This window comes from Arachis duranensis, chromosome 3 (genome assembly GCF_000817695.3).
Source record: "Arachis duranensis cultivar V14167 chromosome 3, aradu.V14167.gnm2.J7QH, whole genome shotgun sequence".
Classification (NCBI taxonomy): domain Eukaryota; kingdom Viridiplantae; phylum Streptophyta; class Magnoliopsida; order Fabales; family Fabaceae; genus Arachis; species Arachis duranensis.
The window spans coordinates 26,232,244-26,247,983 of NC_029774.3; the positions used below are offsets into that span (position 1 = coordinate 26,232,244).

Consider the following 15,740-nt stretch of genomic DNA (forward strand, 5'->3'; position numbering starts at 1 on the left):
AAAACACGACATTTTCACCGTCAACGTTTCACGGCCAACAATTTTTTGGTCTTTTGAGCTGCTTCTCTTTTGGATCCTGTCATAAAACTCCTTCTTCTTGAATCTCTCAAAAGTTTGAGTTGGTATTAGCAACGAACACTTGCTTGCAACGGTTTTGTTGGGATTGTTTTGATTCTGCTACAGTTTCGCATTGTAGACGCTTTTGCCTCCGTTTCATATATTTATTTCTGTTGAGGTTTTGATTGAAGTTCTGAATCAAAATAAGTTGAAAATTTTTGGAGAGGCAAATTCCGATTTAAAAAAAAAAAAAGAAGTCGACAAGACTGGGATTTTGCTTATTTTTCGTTGTGCTTGATCTAGGAACTCTTTTTTTGGTCCAAGACCCTTGGTGGTGCTGGTAATTTGGGGGGTGAAGAGTTGAACTGCGTTGGCAGTGGCTAGTGAAAAATTATTGTTATTTTTTGTAATTATTATTTTTGGGCTATTTATGGTTGAAGAAGGTGCAGTAGTGTTGTGCCCTTGATGAAATGAGAAGCATATCAAGCGCTTGGAATGGGAAGTCAGAGATATATGGTTGCCGCCGCAGCGACAGTTAGCTTTTGTGTACTTTTGGTTCTTCTTGTTGTAGGAACAGTTAACTTCATAGATAAGAAGGGAACACAAGGTGTTATTAGACAATTGCTTGATCCAGCATCTGAATTGCTAGATGACAACACGGTGAGATTTTATTTTTGGTTTTAACATATATATTTAGAATTTTGAAGCGGACACAGCATATTTCCGAAATTTTGAGGTTTTAAGTGGTTCATGTGTTTCTTACCTTGATTGTATTAAGCCTGTCTATTTTGTTAGTTTGACAATTCGAATTATGATGTTAGCTGTTAAGAGTTGACATCAATTTGGGGCGGCATGACTCTGCTGCTTTGTCCTAAGTGAATTGCCAATGATAGTCTCTGATTAACCTGATCACGGTTTCATTCTCATATAGGCAGCTACAATCTATGCCTAAATCTGTGATTGCTTTGCAAAGCGGGAAGTTACATTTTGAGTGGATTTTGGGGGCTAGAGCCGCTAGAAACTGCACCAAACTCTGCTTACTCTTTTCGCGGACTATAATATCAATCCCAAAATCATTAATCAGTAATATCTATCAAGTAGACGCCATCTAGTACCTTTCCTGTTCACCGAGTTAAATATAAGTTCACACTTTTAATCCGAAACTAAGCAGCTTGGTAACTAGTAAAGATTGTACTGTTAGATCTTTATATTCTGCATAACTCTTTCCTGTGTGGCCATGTGTGGGAAAGTGTTCAAGAACAGAAAAGAGGACTAGAGTTTTCATTTCTCACTATTTCGCTTGTATTCCTAGCTATTAGTTGTAGAGTCTAGTCTTCCTAGTCTCTTGAGGAGCACCAGAGGTCATACATTTTCAATGTTTAACTTTGTGATACAATTGATTGACTATTTTAACTTTCTAAATTCTCATGTAAAATGTTTTGTTAAGGTCACGCATCAGTAAATGAACGCATCAGTAATATGTGTTCAACTTCAATTGTTGCTATTTGCTAAGATGATAAACTCAAACTTGTTATGTTTAATTACTGCAGGCAAAGGTACTATTGACCAAAAATGTAATTCATTTAAATAAAGAGGCAGAAGATCTCCATTTATGTGTTCGACAAGAATTGCCTGTTAACTTCAATACAATTGGTTCAGACATTCGACCATTAACACAAGCAGACATAAAAAATTTGATTAAGCTTTGCCATTATCAGTTCAAGGAAAAGTGCGTCTATTGTTTGAGAAAAAATAATCTTCCATTACTGCCATCGAGGGAAGATGATGATGATTCCAAGATTTGGCATGCTGCATATAGGGCACTGCATTTTTCTGGATCTAGTGCTTCCAGACAAAACTTGGGTCGAGTTTTGCTTCAGCAGATATCAGAAGCACCTAGTCCAGGACCAGCTGTTGGATCACCAACACCGAGTCTTGCACCAACCCCTGGACCCAGTTTAACACCCTCATCCGGACCTAGTCCAGCACCATCCCCTGGACCTGGTCTGGCCCCATCGTCTGCTCCGGTACCTGTTGATTCTAGACCTCTGCATCCTCCTTTGTCACCATTTTTTCCTAAACTGACACCACCAACAACATCAAATGCAGATGTTTCTGCTCCTCCGTCATCGGACGCTAATAAAACCGAAGATAAGCATAGTAATAAGAAAACAGTTGTTATTGCTGTAGTTATAACTGCACTGGTGACATTGATAGGAGCAGCACTGCTCTTTATGTTCTGTGGTCGGTTTTCGAAGATTGGCCAAGGTAGAAAAAATGATGAGAGGCCACTTCTCAGCTTGAGCATGAGTGACTACTCTGTTGGTGTGTATCATATTCATACTACCATTCATTTATTTATTTTTAAAGAATTGTACTAATCTTGGCGAAGTTGATTTTTTATCTCATTTATCTCACAGGTCCTTCCAGTTATGGATTTGGAAATTCAATGAAAGGGGAGAAACTTGGGTTCCAATCATCAAGTAATAATTTGGTTGACAACAAGAAGCCCCAGGTTCTAGAAAGTCAATCAATAGGAGCTTTTAGTGCTGCTTCGGGATCACCATTTGAAGTAAAAACTCATTCCCAATGGACAGGAACCATGCCTTCTGGAATGCCTCCTTTAAAACCTCCACCTGGCAGGCTGAATCCTCTCCCCCCTGAGCCTCCTTCGTTTAGGCCTTCTGGTAATGCTGCCGCTGCCCCTGCCGCTGCCCCTGCCCCTGCCCTGGCTACTCATGGACCACAACAGGTTGGTGTTGGTGGTGCTCCACGTCCTGGACCTCCACCACCACCACACCCAGCACCAGTTGGTGCCCAACATTCTCCTCCCTTCCCACCACCCCCAGCATTGGCTGCTGCCAGAGCTCATCCTCCACCACCACCTCCTGCACCAGTTGGGGCCAGACCTAGTCCTCCACCACCACTTCCCCCTACATCAACAGGTGCGAAACCTAGTCCTCCTCCACCTCCCCCAGCTCCAGCTGGTGCCAAACCTGGTCCTCGCCCTCCGCCACCTCCTAAGGGTGGTATACCTCCTCCTCGCCCACCTCCAATCGGGGCTAGCAAACCAAAAGCTACGGAGAACGTTGAAGCTGACGCAAGTGAAGCTGATGCTCCTAAAGCCAAGCTAAAGCCATTTTTCTGGGATAAGGTTCAAGCTAACTCTGATCAATCAATGGTTTGGAATCAAATCAAGTCTGGATCATTCCAGTAAGAAATTAATCCAAAGGCTTTTTTGTTGGACAAAGATAGTAGTTTATCACTAGCTGGTAATATTTCTGATGAACAGATCATTGACAAAAAGAAAGCACAGAATTTATTAATTCTGTTGCGAGCATTGAACATGACAATGGAAGAAGTATGTGATGCACTTTACGAAGGTGATTTTCTTGGTCCTTCAAATTTTTTGTAAGAAACTGTTGATAATTGTGATAGTAATATTAGATTTTGTAGGGAACACAAGTTACACAAAAATTTGCATGGTCACACTGCTGCCCTAAAACATTATAGACAACCAGTATCATGTTGATTATTTGAATCTAGCACCATTTTGCTGCACTTGGGGAGCATAGATTGTGGTAGTGCTGTTGTTACGTTTGATTATTGTTCTGAAATTATTTGATTTATGCTATCATGGTCGAGTATAGAGGAGTACGGAGGAGCATAGATCGTGGTAGTCTTTGTTAGTGTACAGACAACTGTTTTCTGAACAAGTGAATTGATCACTTTTTGAAGCTTGCTTGGTAAATCATGATGAAATCTGTTTATCATATAGAAATGTTCACTTGTCTCTGGTTCCACTTGTATAATAGCTTTGAAATTTGTCTTTGGTTTGTTAAGGAAATGAGCTACCTGCTGAGTTCCTCCAAACCTTGCTGAAGATGGCACCGACGACTGATGAACAACTTAAGCTTAGACTTTTTACTGGTGAGCTATCTCAACTTGGCCCTGCTGATCAGTTCTTGAAAGCGATGGTTGACATTCCATTTGCTTTTAAGCGAATGGAAGCACTTCTTTTCATGAGTACACTTAAAGAGGAGCTCAATTCTACTATCGAGTCTTTTGCAGTTCTAGAGGTACAATATCTAAATCATGATCATGGCATTAAAATTTTGTAGTTTTGAAGTGTTTGATTATCCCAAATAAGATGATAAATTGATTTGAGAGGGAATATCACCCCAATAAACATGATATATTGTTATATTGTAGAACACTATGGTGATGTTTAGTTCATGTAGCAAACTCCACCTAGTGAGACAAGGGTTAGTTGTTAAGGTGGTTGTGTTGTATCATCAAGATATATCATTATGTCAATCTTAGACTGGCAAAAGTAACAATGTAAACTTTGAGTAGCTGGGTATAGTGAGTCCTTAAACTGACTCATTTATGTCCTACATATTTTATTTCTATAATCCAATTGTTGAATTATTAGTTAATATGCTGATTATTTTTCTTTCAGCGGTTGGACCTATAATTTGTGGGCATTAATTAGTTCATAGTTTCACATTTTCAAGTACATTTTTCTCCCCTTCATGTGAAATACTCATGCAGTACAAAATAAAGTCTGATAACTTCATACGCAATTTTGATCATTTCTTGAGTATGTTTACAGTTACTAATCCCATAAAGAATATGCATCCTTTAAAATGTGGTATCTAGGAGATATAAACTTTTAGTGTTCTGTTTAACTATATCAAGTTAGAAGTTAGGAGTTAGATTTATGCTGTGTGTGAATTATACAGAGACATAAACAAGAGTGTGTTCTGCAATTGCCACGCACTCACTAACTCGGCTGTTTCTCAAATTGATGCCCTCACATCTGGTTCTTTTGTGTGACCTTCCTTTCTTGTCCTGAAATCTGATTCTTCTTGCACCTTCATCTGATATGTCAGGTTGCTTGTAAGGAACTAAGAAACAGCCGGCTGTTCCTCAAGCTTCTTGAAGCTGTTCTCAAAACTGGCAACCGTATGAATGATGGAACATTCCGTGGTGGTGCACAAGCATTTAAGCTTGATACACTCCTGAAACTATCTGATGTAAAAGGAACAGATGGCAAGACCACACTCTTACACTTTGTTGTTCAGGAGATTATCCGTTCTGAAGGCATAAAAGCTGCCAGGCTGGCAAATGTGAGTGATCTTAAAGATAGCTCTAGTGAAACCGAAGATCGCTACCGTGACATTGGCCTTCAGGTGGTTTCGCACTTGAGTAGCGAACTTGAGAATGTCAAGAGAGCAGCAATTCTAGATGCCGACACCTTAACTGGAACTACTGCCAAACTTGGCCATGGTCTCATGAAAACCAAAGATTTGTTAAACAAAGATCTGAAGAATGTGGAGGAAGATAGAGGGTTTAGTGACACAATTAGACGTTTCGTGCAGAATGCTGAGACTGATGTCGTGAGACTTCTGGAAGAAGAGAAGAGAGTCATGGCTCTGGTAAAGAGCACTGGTGATTACTTTCATGGGAAGGCCGGCAAGGACGAAGGCTTACGGTTGTTTGTAATAGTAAGAGACTTCTTAATAATGGTGGACAAGGCATGCAAGCAGGTGAGAGATGCACAGAAGAAGCCTGCGAAATCTCAAAAACAAGAGACATCTCAAGGATCATCTTCCTCGGAGACTCGTCCGCCACCTTCTGATTTTCGTCAGCGGCTCTTTCCAGCAATTGCTGAAAGGAGGATAGGTGACAGTAGTTCGGACGAAGAGAGTCCATAGATTCAAGTTGGAAGCGGTACTGAAACTATATTCCTTACTAACATGTCCTTAGATAGCATAGCATAATTAAGATTTGAACTTAGAGCCGTGGATTTTTTTTACTTAAATTTGCAGATGGATGATTGAATGTGTTTCTTCATTGATCGTGGAAGTGGCTTGGTACTAACAATCCTCGAACGAATATTTCTGTACAGACTTGTCTGGAGGCTGGAGCTTTGACGAAGCAATGTTGTTATAAGAAATATCTTTTGTACTATCTTTATTGTTGTATCCCATTTAGAATTTGATTACTACTTTGAGTCATTTCTAGAGCAGCAGTTGTAAAATATTGATTTTAACATTCTTTCCCCCTCAATATTCTTTATTCAATTTACTTTATGTTGATGTATATTTATGTCGTGAAAGAGTTTAATGTGTAGCACCTTACATTCTTTTTTCTGCCTTGAGAAATAATTTCTAACCATCTAGGAAAAAGGTTTCATCTTTATTAGTCATAGAGTGAAGTTTAGGCTTAATTTAACATGAGCCAGTTAAAGTATAATATGGATTTCTAACCCTCCGAAAGTGTAATATGTATATTATATTACATGCACTTTATAGACTAAATTTTTATAATGGTTTTTGAGATTTATAGTTTTTATCATTTTAGTTTTTCAGATTCAAAATTTACTATTTTGGTTTCTGAAATTCAGTTACAGGTACTATATGGTCCTTTGAACTTGAATGGAATAATGAGCTAATTTTGATTTATCACACTAGATACCGGATTAAATGATATTTCGTTTTGGAATTTAAACAAGGCAAAAACGATATTGTTTTAGAGAATGAGGAGATAAAATAATATATGCATCACGTAAATTTTTTTGTCTTTTTGTTTTTGCCTTATTTAAACAAAATAAAATGACACCGTTTAACCCTATATCCATCGCGACAAATTAGAGGCAATTTAATACTTTGTTTGCTAACTCAGTAAATAATATGACACCCAAAACTGGATCTTAAAAACCGGTATAATAATTTTCGAATTTGAAAGACTAAAATGGTAAAAACCTTGAATTTAACATCCAGAGTAAGTAGAAAAATGCAACAGTATTCGTTATTGTTATTTAGTAGAAGGAAAACATAACAAAGGTATCAGATATTTGATAGGTCTGGTAACATTTTAGGTGAAAGAAACTATGCTTGTATTGCACTAATGTCCACCAGGGTCCCATTTGTTGAAGAACAACTACTTCTCTGAGAGTTGGGCACATATTCACACAATATAATTGAACACAATGAACATGCTATCCATTATCTAAAGCAATTTTAACTTGATAAATATTAATTAAACATTTTCTAAATACAGTACTACACATGAACAAATTAAAACACCCAAAAGAAAATTTCAGGAGATAAAGTCAAGCTACCAAAATTGCTATTTCGCAGCAATACAGGCTCAACCGAACAAAATTTTTCTTACAATAATGAAGAATCCAATTTCTAATTATTTTATACAATACTCGGCAATATGATCTTTGCTATATACAAAAAGAATTGTGACCTATGTAAAATATATCAATAAAGAAAAAGGACAATCTTAAATTCTAATTACATACAAATATGAATAGGACTAAGTTTTATTCCGTAATTGCTTCAATAAAACCTCCATTGATTCAATCTTTTGACTGAGTTCTTTAGCAATGGTAAGTTGCTGCCCAGAGGACTCTGAAATACCAAAATCACTGATTAAGACATTGATCTTTTCCTGTGAATCTGCAACTGCTTCCTCGAACAAAGTTAATGTCGGTTCCATCGTTGATTTGTACAAGCCTTTGTTTACCAGCTTCGGTGATGTACAAAATCCTCTATTGTAAGCGTGATTCTGCATACAATAGTATAAAAAACTTACTAGCTAAAGAGAAAAAAACATCGCTCTACAACAAGATTTCTCGGAAACTTTCAGCAAGATACAAAAAATGGGCAAGTGGGGCTGATAAATAAAATAGATTGATACTTTTGTCTTTTGAAATAAAATAGAATCTTATTTTAAATTATATTTATTAATTAGTATATATTAAAATATTAATCTCCTTCCTTGTTTCACAATTTAGATGGTGCCGTCAAAGTCATTTATTCTATAGGTGAACAATAATCCTAGTGAACAATATGAATAATAGAGTTACAAATATAAATTACTCATAAATTTAATTAATAATGTAATTAATTTAATTATAATAATAACTATTTTTCAAAATTTAAAATATCAAAATTTTTTATTAGGAAACAGTTACACGTTTCCTATCCTTTCACACCTTATCTCTTTCCTCTCTCGGTGAATCCTTTTCTCTTCTGCACTCTCAACCCAGTCCCAACCTTCCGTCCGACACCACCGCCATCACCACCGGTAACCACCGTCGCCTACCCGCTCTCTCTTCCCTCTCTTCTCTTTTTCTTCCCTCTTTCTCCATTTCTCCTCAATCCCCTGTACGTTACCCTTGGTCTCTGTGCAAAGTCCAACCCCGCGTGAAAAACCCCAGTGCAACCCAACGGCGGCTGAGCTCTGTGCCGCTGCAACACCGCCTCTGCTACCTCTCTCTTTCCATTCTTTCCCTTTCACCAATGCAGGTTCCATGCTTCCTCCTGCTCGTGTTATTTCGTTTATTTATTTTAACTAATTTTTAATTCTTCTTTTAGTGTTTAGATTAGGCTTAGATTAATGGATTGATACTTTTTGGATTTCAAAATGTTTGATGGCTGATTTTTCTGGATTGATTACTGTTTAAATTGAGTTTAAAATCTCTGTTTACATATTGTGCACACCATATGCTCGATGAAAAATGCCTGAGTGAAACTTTTTGTTTAATTCTTATGTTTGGCCAGTAATCTTAAATTTTGTTATCTTTAGGCATTATAATTTAAAATTGTGTAATCTTATGCTATTTTTAATGATGTTTAGATTGAGTTTTGACATGACACTTGATTATTAGTTTTGTTTAAACACCAAATTGGTTTAAAATTTTAAATTTAGTCATTTGATTAGTGTAATTTAAGAAATACATATCATATTTAGTTAAGTGAATTGAATGAAACTATCAATTTAGTTATGTTTTAAACATTCCACATGGCTGCCATTAGATTATTTTAAATTCTCATCTTTATGCTTCCATGCCATGCATGCACAAACAAATTTGATCACAACTCACTTTACAGATGGAAATATATGCTCTAAGTGGAGATGCTGTTCATTTTCGATGCTCACTAAATGTATTTTTTTGTTTTTGCATTCTTTTTTATTTTTCACGCTATATAATATTGCTAGAAAATATATGTACAGTTGTGCATAAGATACAATATAGTACTCAAAGGTCCCAAAATTCCAATTAGCAAGTCCATAATACATACAACACGGATTACTATTATAAAAAAATAAATTAATTAATAAACAAATAAGAAAAAGAAGAAATAAGAGAGGATTGATAAGGAAGGAATTGAAGAAACGAAAATGGAGAATGGGAATGTATCATTCACATCCAAGAAGAAATAATGAGCTTTTTTACTTTTCAAAGCATAGAAATGGACTTGGTTTTAGATTGTGTAGTCGTGATTCAAATGTACCAAATCCATGCATGCTGTTCGGTTGAACGGTTACCGGACGGTTCGGGTGGATGTTTGAGGAGGTGGGAATGCTTCAATCGCGATTGTGCTGGGATCGGGTCTGCTGGGTGGCCGAGCTCTCGTTGTGGAAGGAAGGAGGGGCTGTCACCTGCAAAGACACTCTGACGCTCTAGTCAGTTAGTGTGCAGGTGAGAAATTGGTTAGGTGGAATGTGTGACGTACCTTGGGGGAGGGGTAGGACCCTCCCCTTATATACTATGTCAGATGTGGGTCCCACGAGGACAGAAGCCGCCTTCTTCGAAGTTTTCTTGTACAGCTGTGGTGGCCATCTGTCCCGGACGCGTGTTCGGGTCGGATATGGGCGCATCATTCGACCGTTCAGGTCGGGTGGTAAGTGGGTCGGGTCGGCCCAAGTTCCCTTTGGGCCAGGCCGTAACAGTGCCCCCAACGCGTCAGCAATAGTCGCGTGGGCTGTTGGTGGCGTGTTATTTCTGAATTCATGCGTTGTCGCCAAGTTGGTCGTCCGTGGAGGGGACGTACCTCTTACGCCGTGCCTGTTTGTTGCTGGGGTGATCATTTGTCGCCTCGTTCTTCGTGTGGAGCATTAAATGCTCATAATGGGTTTAAAACCCTTCGTGCAAAGACTAATATGCCCCTCGGTTTTCGCGCTCCTTTTGGTGGTGGTTTTAAAACTGTTCTGCGATGCCTTTGGTGTTCATTCGTCGTTTATCCTTCAGTTTCCGATTCTGTTATCCCCATCTTCTTCTCCCTCAGCAGTTCTAGGACATCGTTGTTGTCTTCCTTTCGGATCTTTGCTATCAGTGCAGGTAATTGTGCATCTTTTTTGTCCTCTTTCGTTGTACTTTTGCTTCTGCCATTGCTTCCTTTTTGTGTATGCCGTTTGTTTAGCTTTGCATGATGGTTGATCTTAGGCCCTAAGTAGGTGTGTTAGGGGGGTTGCCATTCCAGGGTAGTTTTTGTTTGGGTCTTATCTTTTTTAGCCGTGTTTAGTCTTAGTTGCAGAATAGAGCTTCTGCATTCACTCCGAGTACCCGACCTCTTAGACTGACTGGATGGTCCCCCCGTGTAGGTATGGCTCGCATCGCCTCCCGGGCTTCCCCTTCTCCCATGGCGTACGACCCCTACGCCTGGGTTGTTTCCGATCTAAGGGACTCCCCCAATCAAATGGGCGAGGAGGAGCTCACCGAGTTCCGTCAAAACGAGTATTTGTGCGGCGGAACCGACGAGGAGTCCAACTACGACGTCTTCGTCCTGGCTCCCCACGAGCGTTTATACGAGATCAACTTCAACGCTTCCCGAGTTGCCGATTGGATTTGGTTCTATAAATCCATGTTTACTCAAGTGGGGGTTGGTATTCCTTTCTCCGCCTTCCAAATGGCGCTTTTGGGCCGGGTTTCTGTGGCACCGTCGCAACTGCATCCGAACAGTTGGGCTTCAATCCGCTGTTTCGAGATGGTTTGTGAACATCTCGAGCTGCCGGTGTCCGTGGATGTTTTCCTTTTCTTTTTCAACCTTACAAACCCTTCGAAGGAAGGGAAACATAAAAAGGGGTTCATGTCCTTCTGGTCTGCCCAAGGTCGGAGGATTTTTGGCTTATTTGAGGACTCCTACCACAGGTTCAAAGATAAGTATTTCAAGGTCCGCCTCGTCAAAGGTCGTCATCCTTTTTGGCTGTCGTTAGAGGGGGCACGCCTCATCCCGACCTATTGGAGCTTCGGGGCGGGGTCCAATGCCTTTATCAAAGTGTCCTACAAGGGTATGTTTGCGGTGGATAGGAAGATTGCCGATGTGTTACTAGCAGTCTTCGGGAGGAATTATGTGAATCCTCACCTCCTCATGGGTGACCGGGAAGTCGGCCGAAACTATATTTGTGAGAAGTTTTAACTTGCTTTGCCTTTAGCTTCTTGCTTTTTTCAATATTTCATCGCGACTAAACAATTTTCTTTTCCTGTTATAGTGGGAATGTCTCCCGAGATAACGGGTCTCCCTAACTTGTTCCAGACCTTTTTATGTGCAAGTGACGATGAGGCGGCCAATGAGAAGTCGACTGCTCTCCCGGAGGACAAGAGCAAGGCCACTTCCGAGCAAGGGGCTGTGGCCGATGAGATCAGTACCTCGGCTAAGGGTGCCTTGGCTCGCAGCGACAAGGAGGTGCGCGTTTTCCCCTTCCGCGAAGCGGTTGGTACTGGGGGTTCGACGTCCAACCCAGGGGCCGACGATGAGGTGGAGGAGGTGCCCAGCCTCAAAAAGAGGAGGACGTCCAGTAGTCCCGAGGGGGTTCTTACTGTGATGGAGAAAAATTTTGACGCCGGGAATTTTATAGATTCTTAGTTGATTCCCGGTACTGAAGAGCACTTCCACGAGTCATCCCTTGCCGGGCAAGCGAGGTGGATGTATCGTACCCTCCTGCGCGGCGTAGTGATAGCTCGGAAGGCCGAGTTTGAGTTGTCCGGGATGGAATCTCTCCGCAGGAGGTTGGAGTCTGCTGGGAAGGCCAATAATGAATTTAAGCGCGAAGTTAAAACTCTTCGGGAGCAACTTACCCAATCTAATGAGAAGCTCGACGCTACCGAGAAGAAAGCATCTGCCGCCGAGAAGAAAGCCTCTACTGCCGAGAAAAAATTAGAAGAGTCGGACGCCACGGTTTTCCGGCTTGTCGAGCGGGAAATGACTTTAGAAAGTCAGGTTGGCGTGGCTCAAGGGCGGGTGGCCGCGTTAGAGAAAGAGAAGGAAGCTGTCGAAACTGAGCTTGCAGGGTTGAAAACAAAGTATAAAGAAGTCGTTAAGCAGGGGAAGGGCGCGATCTTGGCGACCGAGGAGGCCCTTAAGGCTCAGGTCAAAATTGTTGCTCCTGATTTCGACACATCGGCAATTGGCATCTTCAAGGTGATCAAAGACGGCAAGATTGTTGACGTGCCTAGGAAATGATTTCTTATGTTCTGTATGAAACTTTTTGCAAGCCGTTTTGTTTTAGCTCTTGTGAAAAGATGGTTTCTTGGGTCGTTTGCCCGTTTTATCGTAGTTAATACTTTCTTATTCGTGTGGTTGTGTTGTCGTTTATTTCACCATTATTGGTTTGTTGTTCCCGTTTGCTCGACCGTATTGATGATGTTCTGGCTGAGCCAGGTCGTGGCTTTTTAGTGTAGCCATTTTCTATTGTGGTAGTTGATGGGCTCCCGGGGTGATCAGTCCCGAGGCCGCGTATCATTGTCGCGTTGTGTGGAACTCATTTGTGCAATGGGTTGTCCATGAAAAGTAAACAAGACAAAAGAAACAAAACTTTTGACAAGTATATGTTAGTCGGTAATTGCACAAAAGGTCTATAAGCCATAGCGAAAAGTACAATTTCACGGATTGACTACTTAGCTCGTTTGGTCGGTAAACCGTCACGCGCGCTAGGAGTAGAACCTTCTCAAGTTGCTCGCGTTCCACGTTCTTGGGATCTCTTTACCATTGAGCCTTTCCAACTTGAAAGCGCCTTTGCCGATCACCTCTTTAACTCTGTAGGGACCTTCCCAGTTTGCCGTCAGTTTGCCCTCTCCCGGGGTCGCTAAGCCGATGTCATTACGCCTTAAGACGAGGTCGTTTGGTCCAAACTATCTTCTGAGTACTTTGGTGTTATAGCACAGGGCCATTCTTTGCTTCAGCGCTGTTTCCGTCAGGTGGGCCATCTCTCTGACTTCGTCTATTAGGTCCTTCTCCACAGCTTCCTCCACTCGCTTCAAAAGTAGTCGTGGGCTCGGCTCCCCGATCTCCACGGGTATTACCGCGTCTAGCCCATATGTGAGTCAAAAGGGAGTTTCTCCGGTAGATGATTGTTCGGTTGTACGGTAGGACCAGAGGACCGAGGCGAGCTCGTCGGCCCAAGCACCTTTTTTATCATCCAGCCGCTTCTTAAGTCCCAACAGGATGATCTTGTTTGCGGACTCAACCTGTCCGTTTGTTTGGGGATGCTCAACTGAGGAGAACTGTTGTCTTATGCCCAGGCCGGTGAGGAACTCCCTGAACTTCTTGTCGGTAAATTGTGTCCCGTTGTCCGAGATAACAATCTCCGGGATGCCGAACCGTGTTATCACTTGCCTCCACATGAACTTCCTGCAATTGGATGAGGATATGCTGGCCAGCGGTTCGGCCTTTATCCATTTGGTGTAGTAGTCAATGGCAACTATGAGGTACTTGACTTGTCCAGGACCGACCAGGAAGGGTCCCAAGAGGTCAACTCCCCATTGAGAGAATGGCCGGGAAGACGTCAACAAGCTTAGCTCGGAGGCCGGTGCCTTGTGGAAATTGGCGTTCTGTTGATACTTGACGCACTTTCTAACGAATTCTTTAGAGTCTGCCATCATTGATGGCCAATAGTATCCAGCTCAGATTAATTTTCTTGCTAAGGCTTTGCCCCCTATGTGATGGCCGCAACACCCTTCATGGACTTCCCTGAGGACGTAGTCTGTTTGGTCGGGGTGTAGGCATTTCAATAGGGGCTGATTGAGTCCTTTCTGAACAGCTGCCCCTGGATGATCGCGTACCTAGCTGCTTCCCTTCTCAGTTTCTTAACATCTTTTTTGTCGTCGGGGAGTTTGCCGTTTTTAAGAAGCTGGTGATGGGGTCCAACCATGAGGGGCTTAGCCTTGACAGGTGCAGAGTGACCGCCGGCTCCCTCACCATACCTTGGATGAGAGACCAGTTACCTTCTCCCGGTTTTGTGCTAGCCAGCTTTGATAGGATATCTGCCCGTGTGTTCCTTTCTCTTGGAACGTGGTGGATCGTGACCTCCTCAAACTTCTGGCTCAAATCCTTGACTTTCTCTAAGTACTTTTGTAATAGTGAGTCTCTGGCTTGGTAGCTCCCGTTTACCTGGGAGGTGACTACTTGTGAATCGCTGCATATTTCCAACCTTGTCGCTCCAACCTCCGTTGCTAGGGCTAAGCCCCCTATGAGTGCCTCGTATTCTGCTTGGTTGTTCGAGATAGGAAATTCGAACTTGATCGACTGCTCGTATACGACCCCGGCTGGGCTTTCCAGGATGATCTCGGCGCCCCCGGACGTCTGATTGGAGGCTCCATCCACGTGGAGCTTCCACCGTGTGTCCGTCTCTTCGGTTGAATCCCCCGTCACTTCTACCAAGAAGTCAGCCATCGCTTGTGCCTTGATTGCTTGCCGGGGTTCGTACCGTATGTCATATTGGGAAAGTTCAATGGACCAAGTCATCATCCTTCCCGCCAAATCGGGTTTTTGGAGCACTTCTCGGATTCCTTGGTCCGTCCTTACGACAATCTGGTGACCTTGGAAGTATTGTTTCAACCTCCGCGAAGAGGTCAAGAGTGCCAGAGCTAGCTTTTCCAGTATGCTGTACGTTAGTTCTGCCCCTTGTAGGGCTCTGCTCACAAAATAGATGGGCTGTTGAGCCCTTCCTTCTTCTCGTACCAAAACCGCAGCCAGAGCTTCTCCTGTTATGGTGAAGTATAGGTATAACGGCTCCCCGGCCTTTGGCTTTCCGAGCACAGGGGGTGTCGCCAGGATTTCCTTGAAGTGTCTAAAAGCTTCCTCGCATGCGGGCGTCCATTCAAATGCTATCCCTTTCCTCATGAGGTTAAAGAAGGGTAGGGCTTTTGTTGCCGAAGCTCCGAGGAAACGGGATAACGAGGTGAGTCGTCCTGTCAATCTCTGGACGTCCTTGATACAACCCGGACTCTTCATCTGGAGTATCGCTTGGCATTTCTCAGGGTTAGCTTCTACCCCCCTTTGGGTTATCATGAATCCTAGGAACTTTTCAGCTTCCATGGCGAAGGCACATTTGAGGGGATTGAACCTCATACCGTATTGTCGGAGAGACGCGAATACATTTGCCAGGTCATTCAGGAGGTCGTCGGGTCGCGTAGTTTTCACGAGGATGTCGTCTACACAGACTTCCACTGTCTTGCCTATGAGGTTGCAAAATATTTTGTTCATCAGTCTTTGGTATGTTGCCCCTGCGTTTTTTAAGCCTAAGGGCATCACCTTGTAACAGAAGGTTCCCCCAGGCGTTATAAATGCTGTCTTGTCCTCGTCGGGTCGGTGCATCGATATCTGATTGTAGCCGGAATAGGCATCCATGAAGCTCAGATACCGGTAGCCCGCTGCCGCGTCGACGAGTGTGTCTATGTTGGGAGGGGAAAATAATCTTTAGGGCATGCCTTGTTGAGGTTGGAGTAGCGCACATTCTCCATTTGCCGCTGTGCTTTTTTACCAGAACTACATTCGAGAGCCAGGTCGAGTAGTCTAGTTCCCGTATGAAACCTGCTTCTAGGAGGCTGGCCGTCTGTTTGGCCACCTCCTCCGCCCTCTCCCGCGACATCTTTCTTCTCC

At 42.3% G+C, this 15,740-nt stretch overlaps 1 protein-coding gene across 1 annotated transcript in view; it reads left to right on the forward strand.

The window, feature by feature from the left end:
- The window catches only part of LOC107478252 (formin-like protein 5), a gene marked incomplete in the record, with an annotated part of 6,358 nt that extends 193 nt beyond the window's left edge, over nucleotides 1-6,165 (forward strand). The window contains 6 exon segments of the mRNA XM_052258877.1: nucleotides 1-717; nucleotides 1,608-2,382; nucleotides 2,478-3,440; nucleotides 3,901-4,136; nucleotides 4,953-5,783; nucleotides 5,892-6,165. Coding sequence (XP_052114837.1) covers nucleotides 553-717; nucleotides 1,608-2,382; nucleotides 2,478-3,440; nucleotides 3,901-4,136; nucleotides 4,953-5,777 — 2,964 coding nt within the window.
- Nucleotides 6,166-15,740: the final 9,575 nt, after the last annotated feature.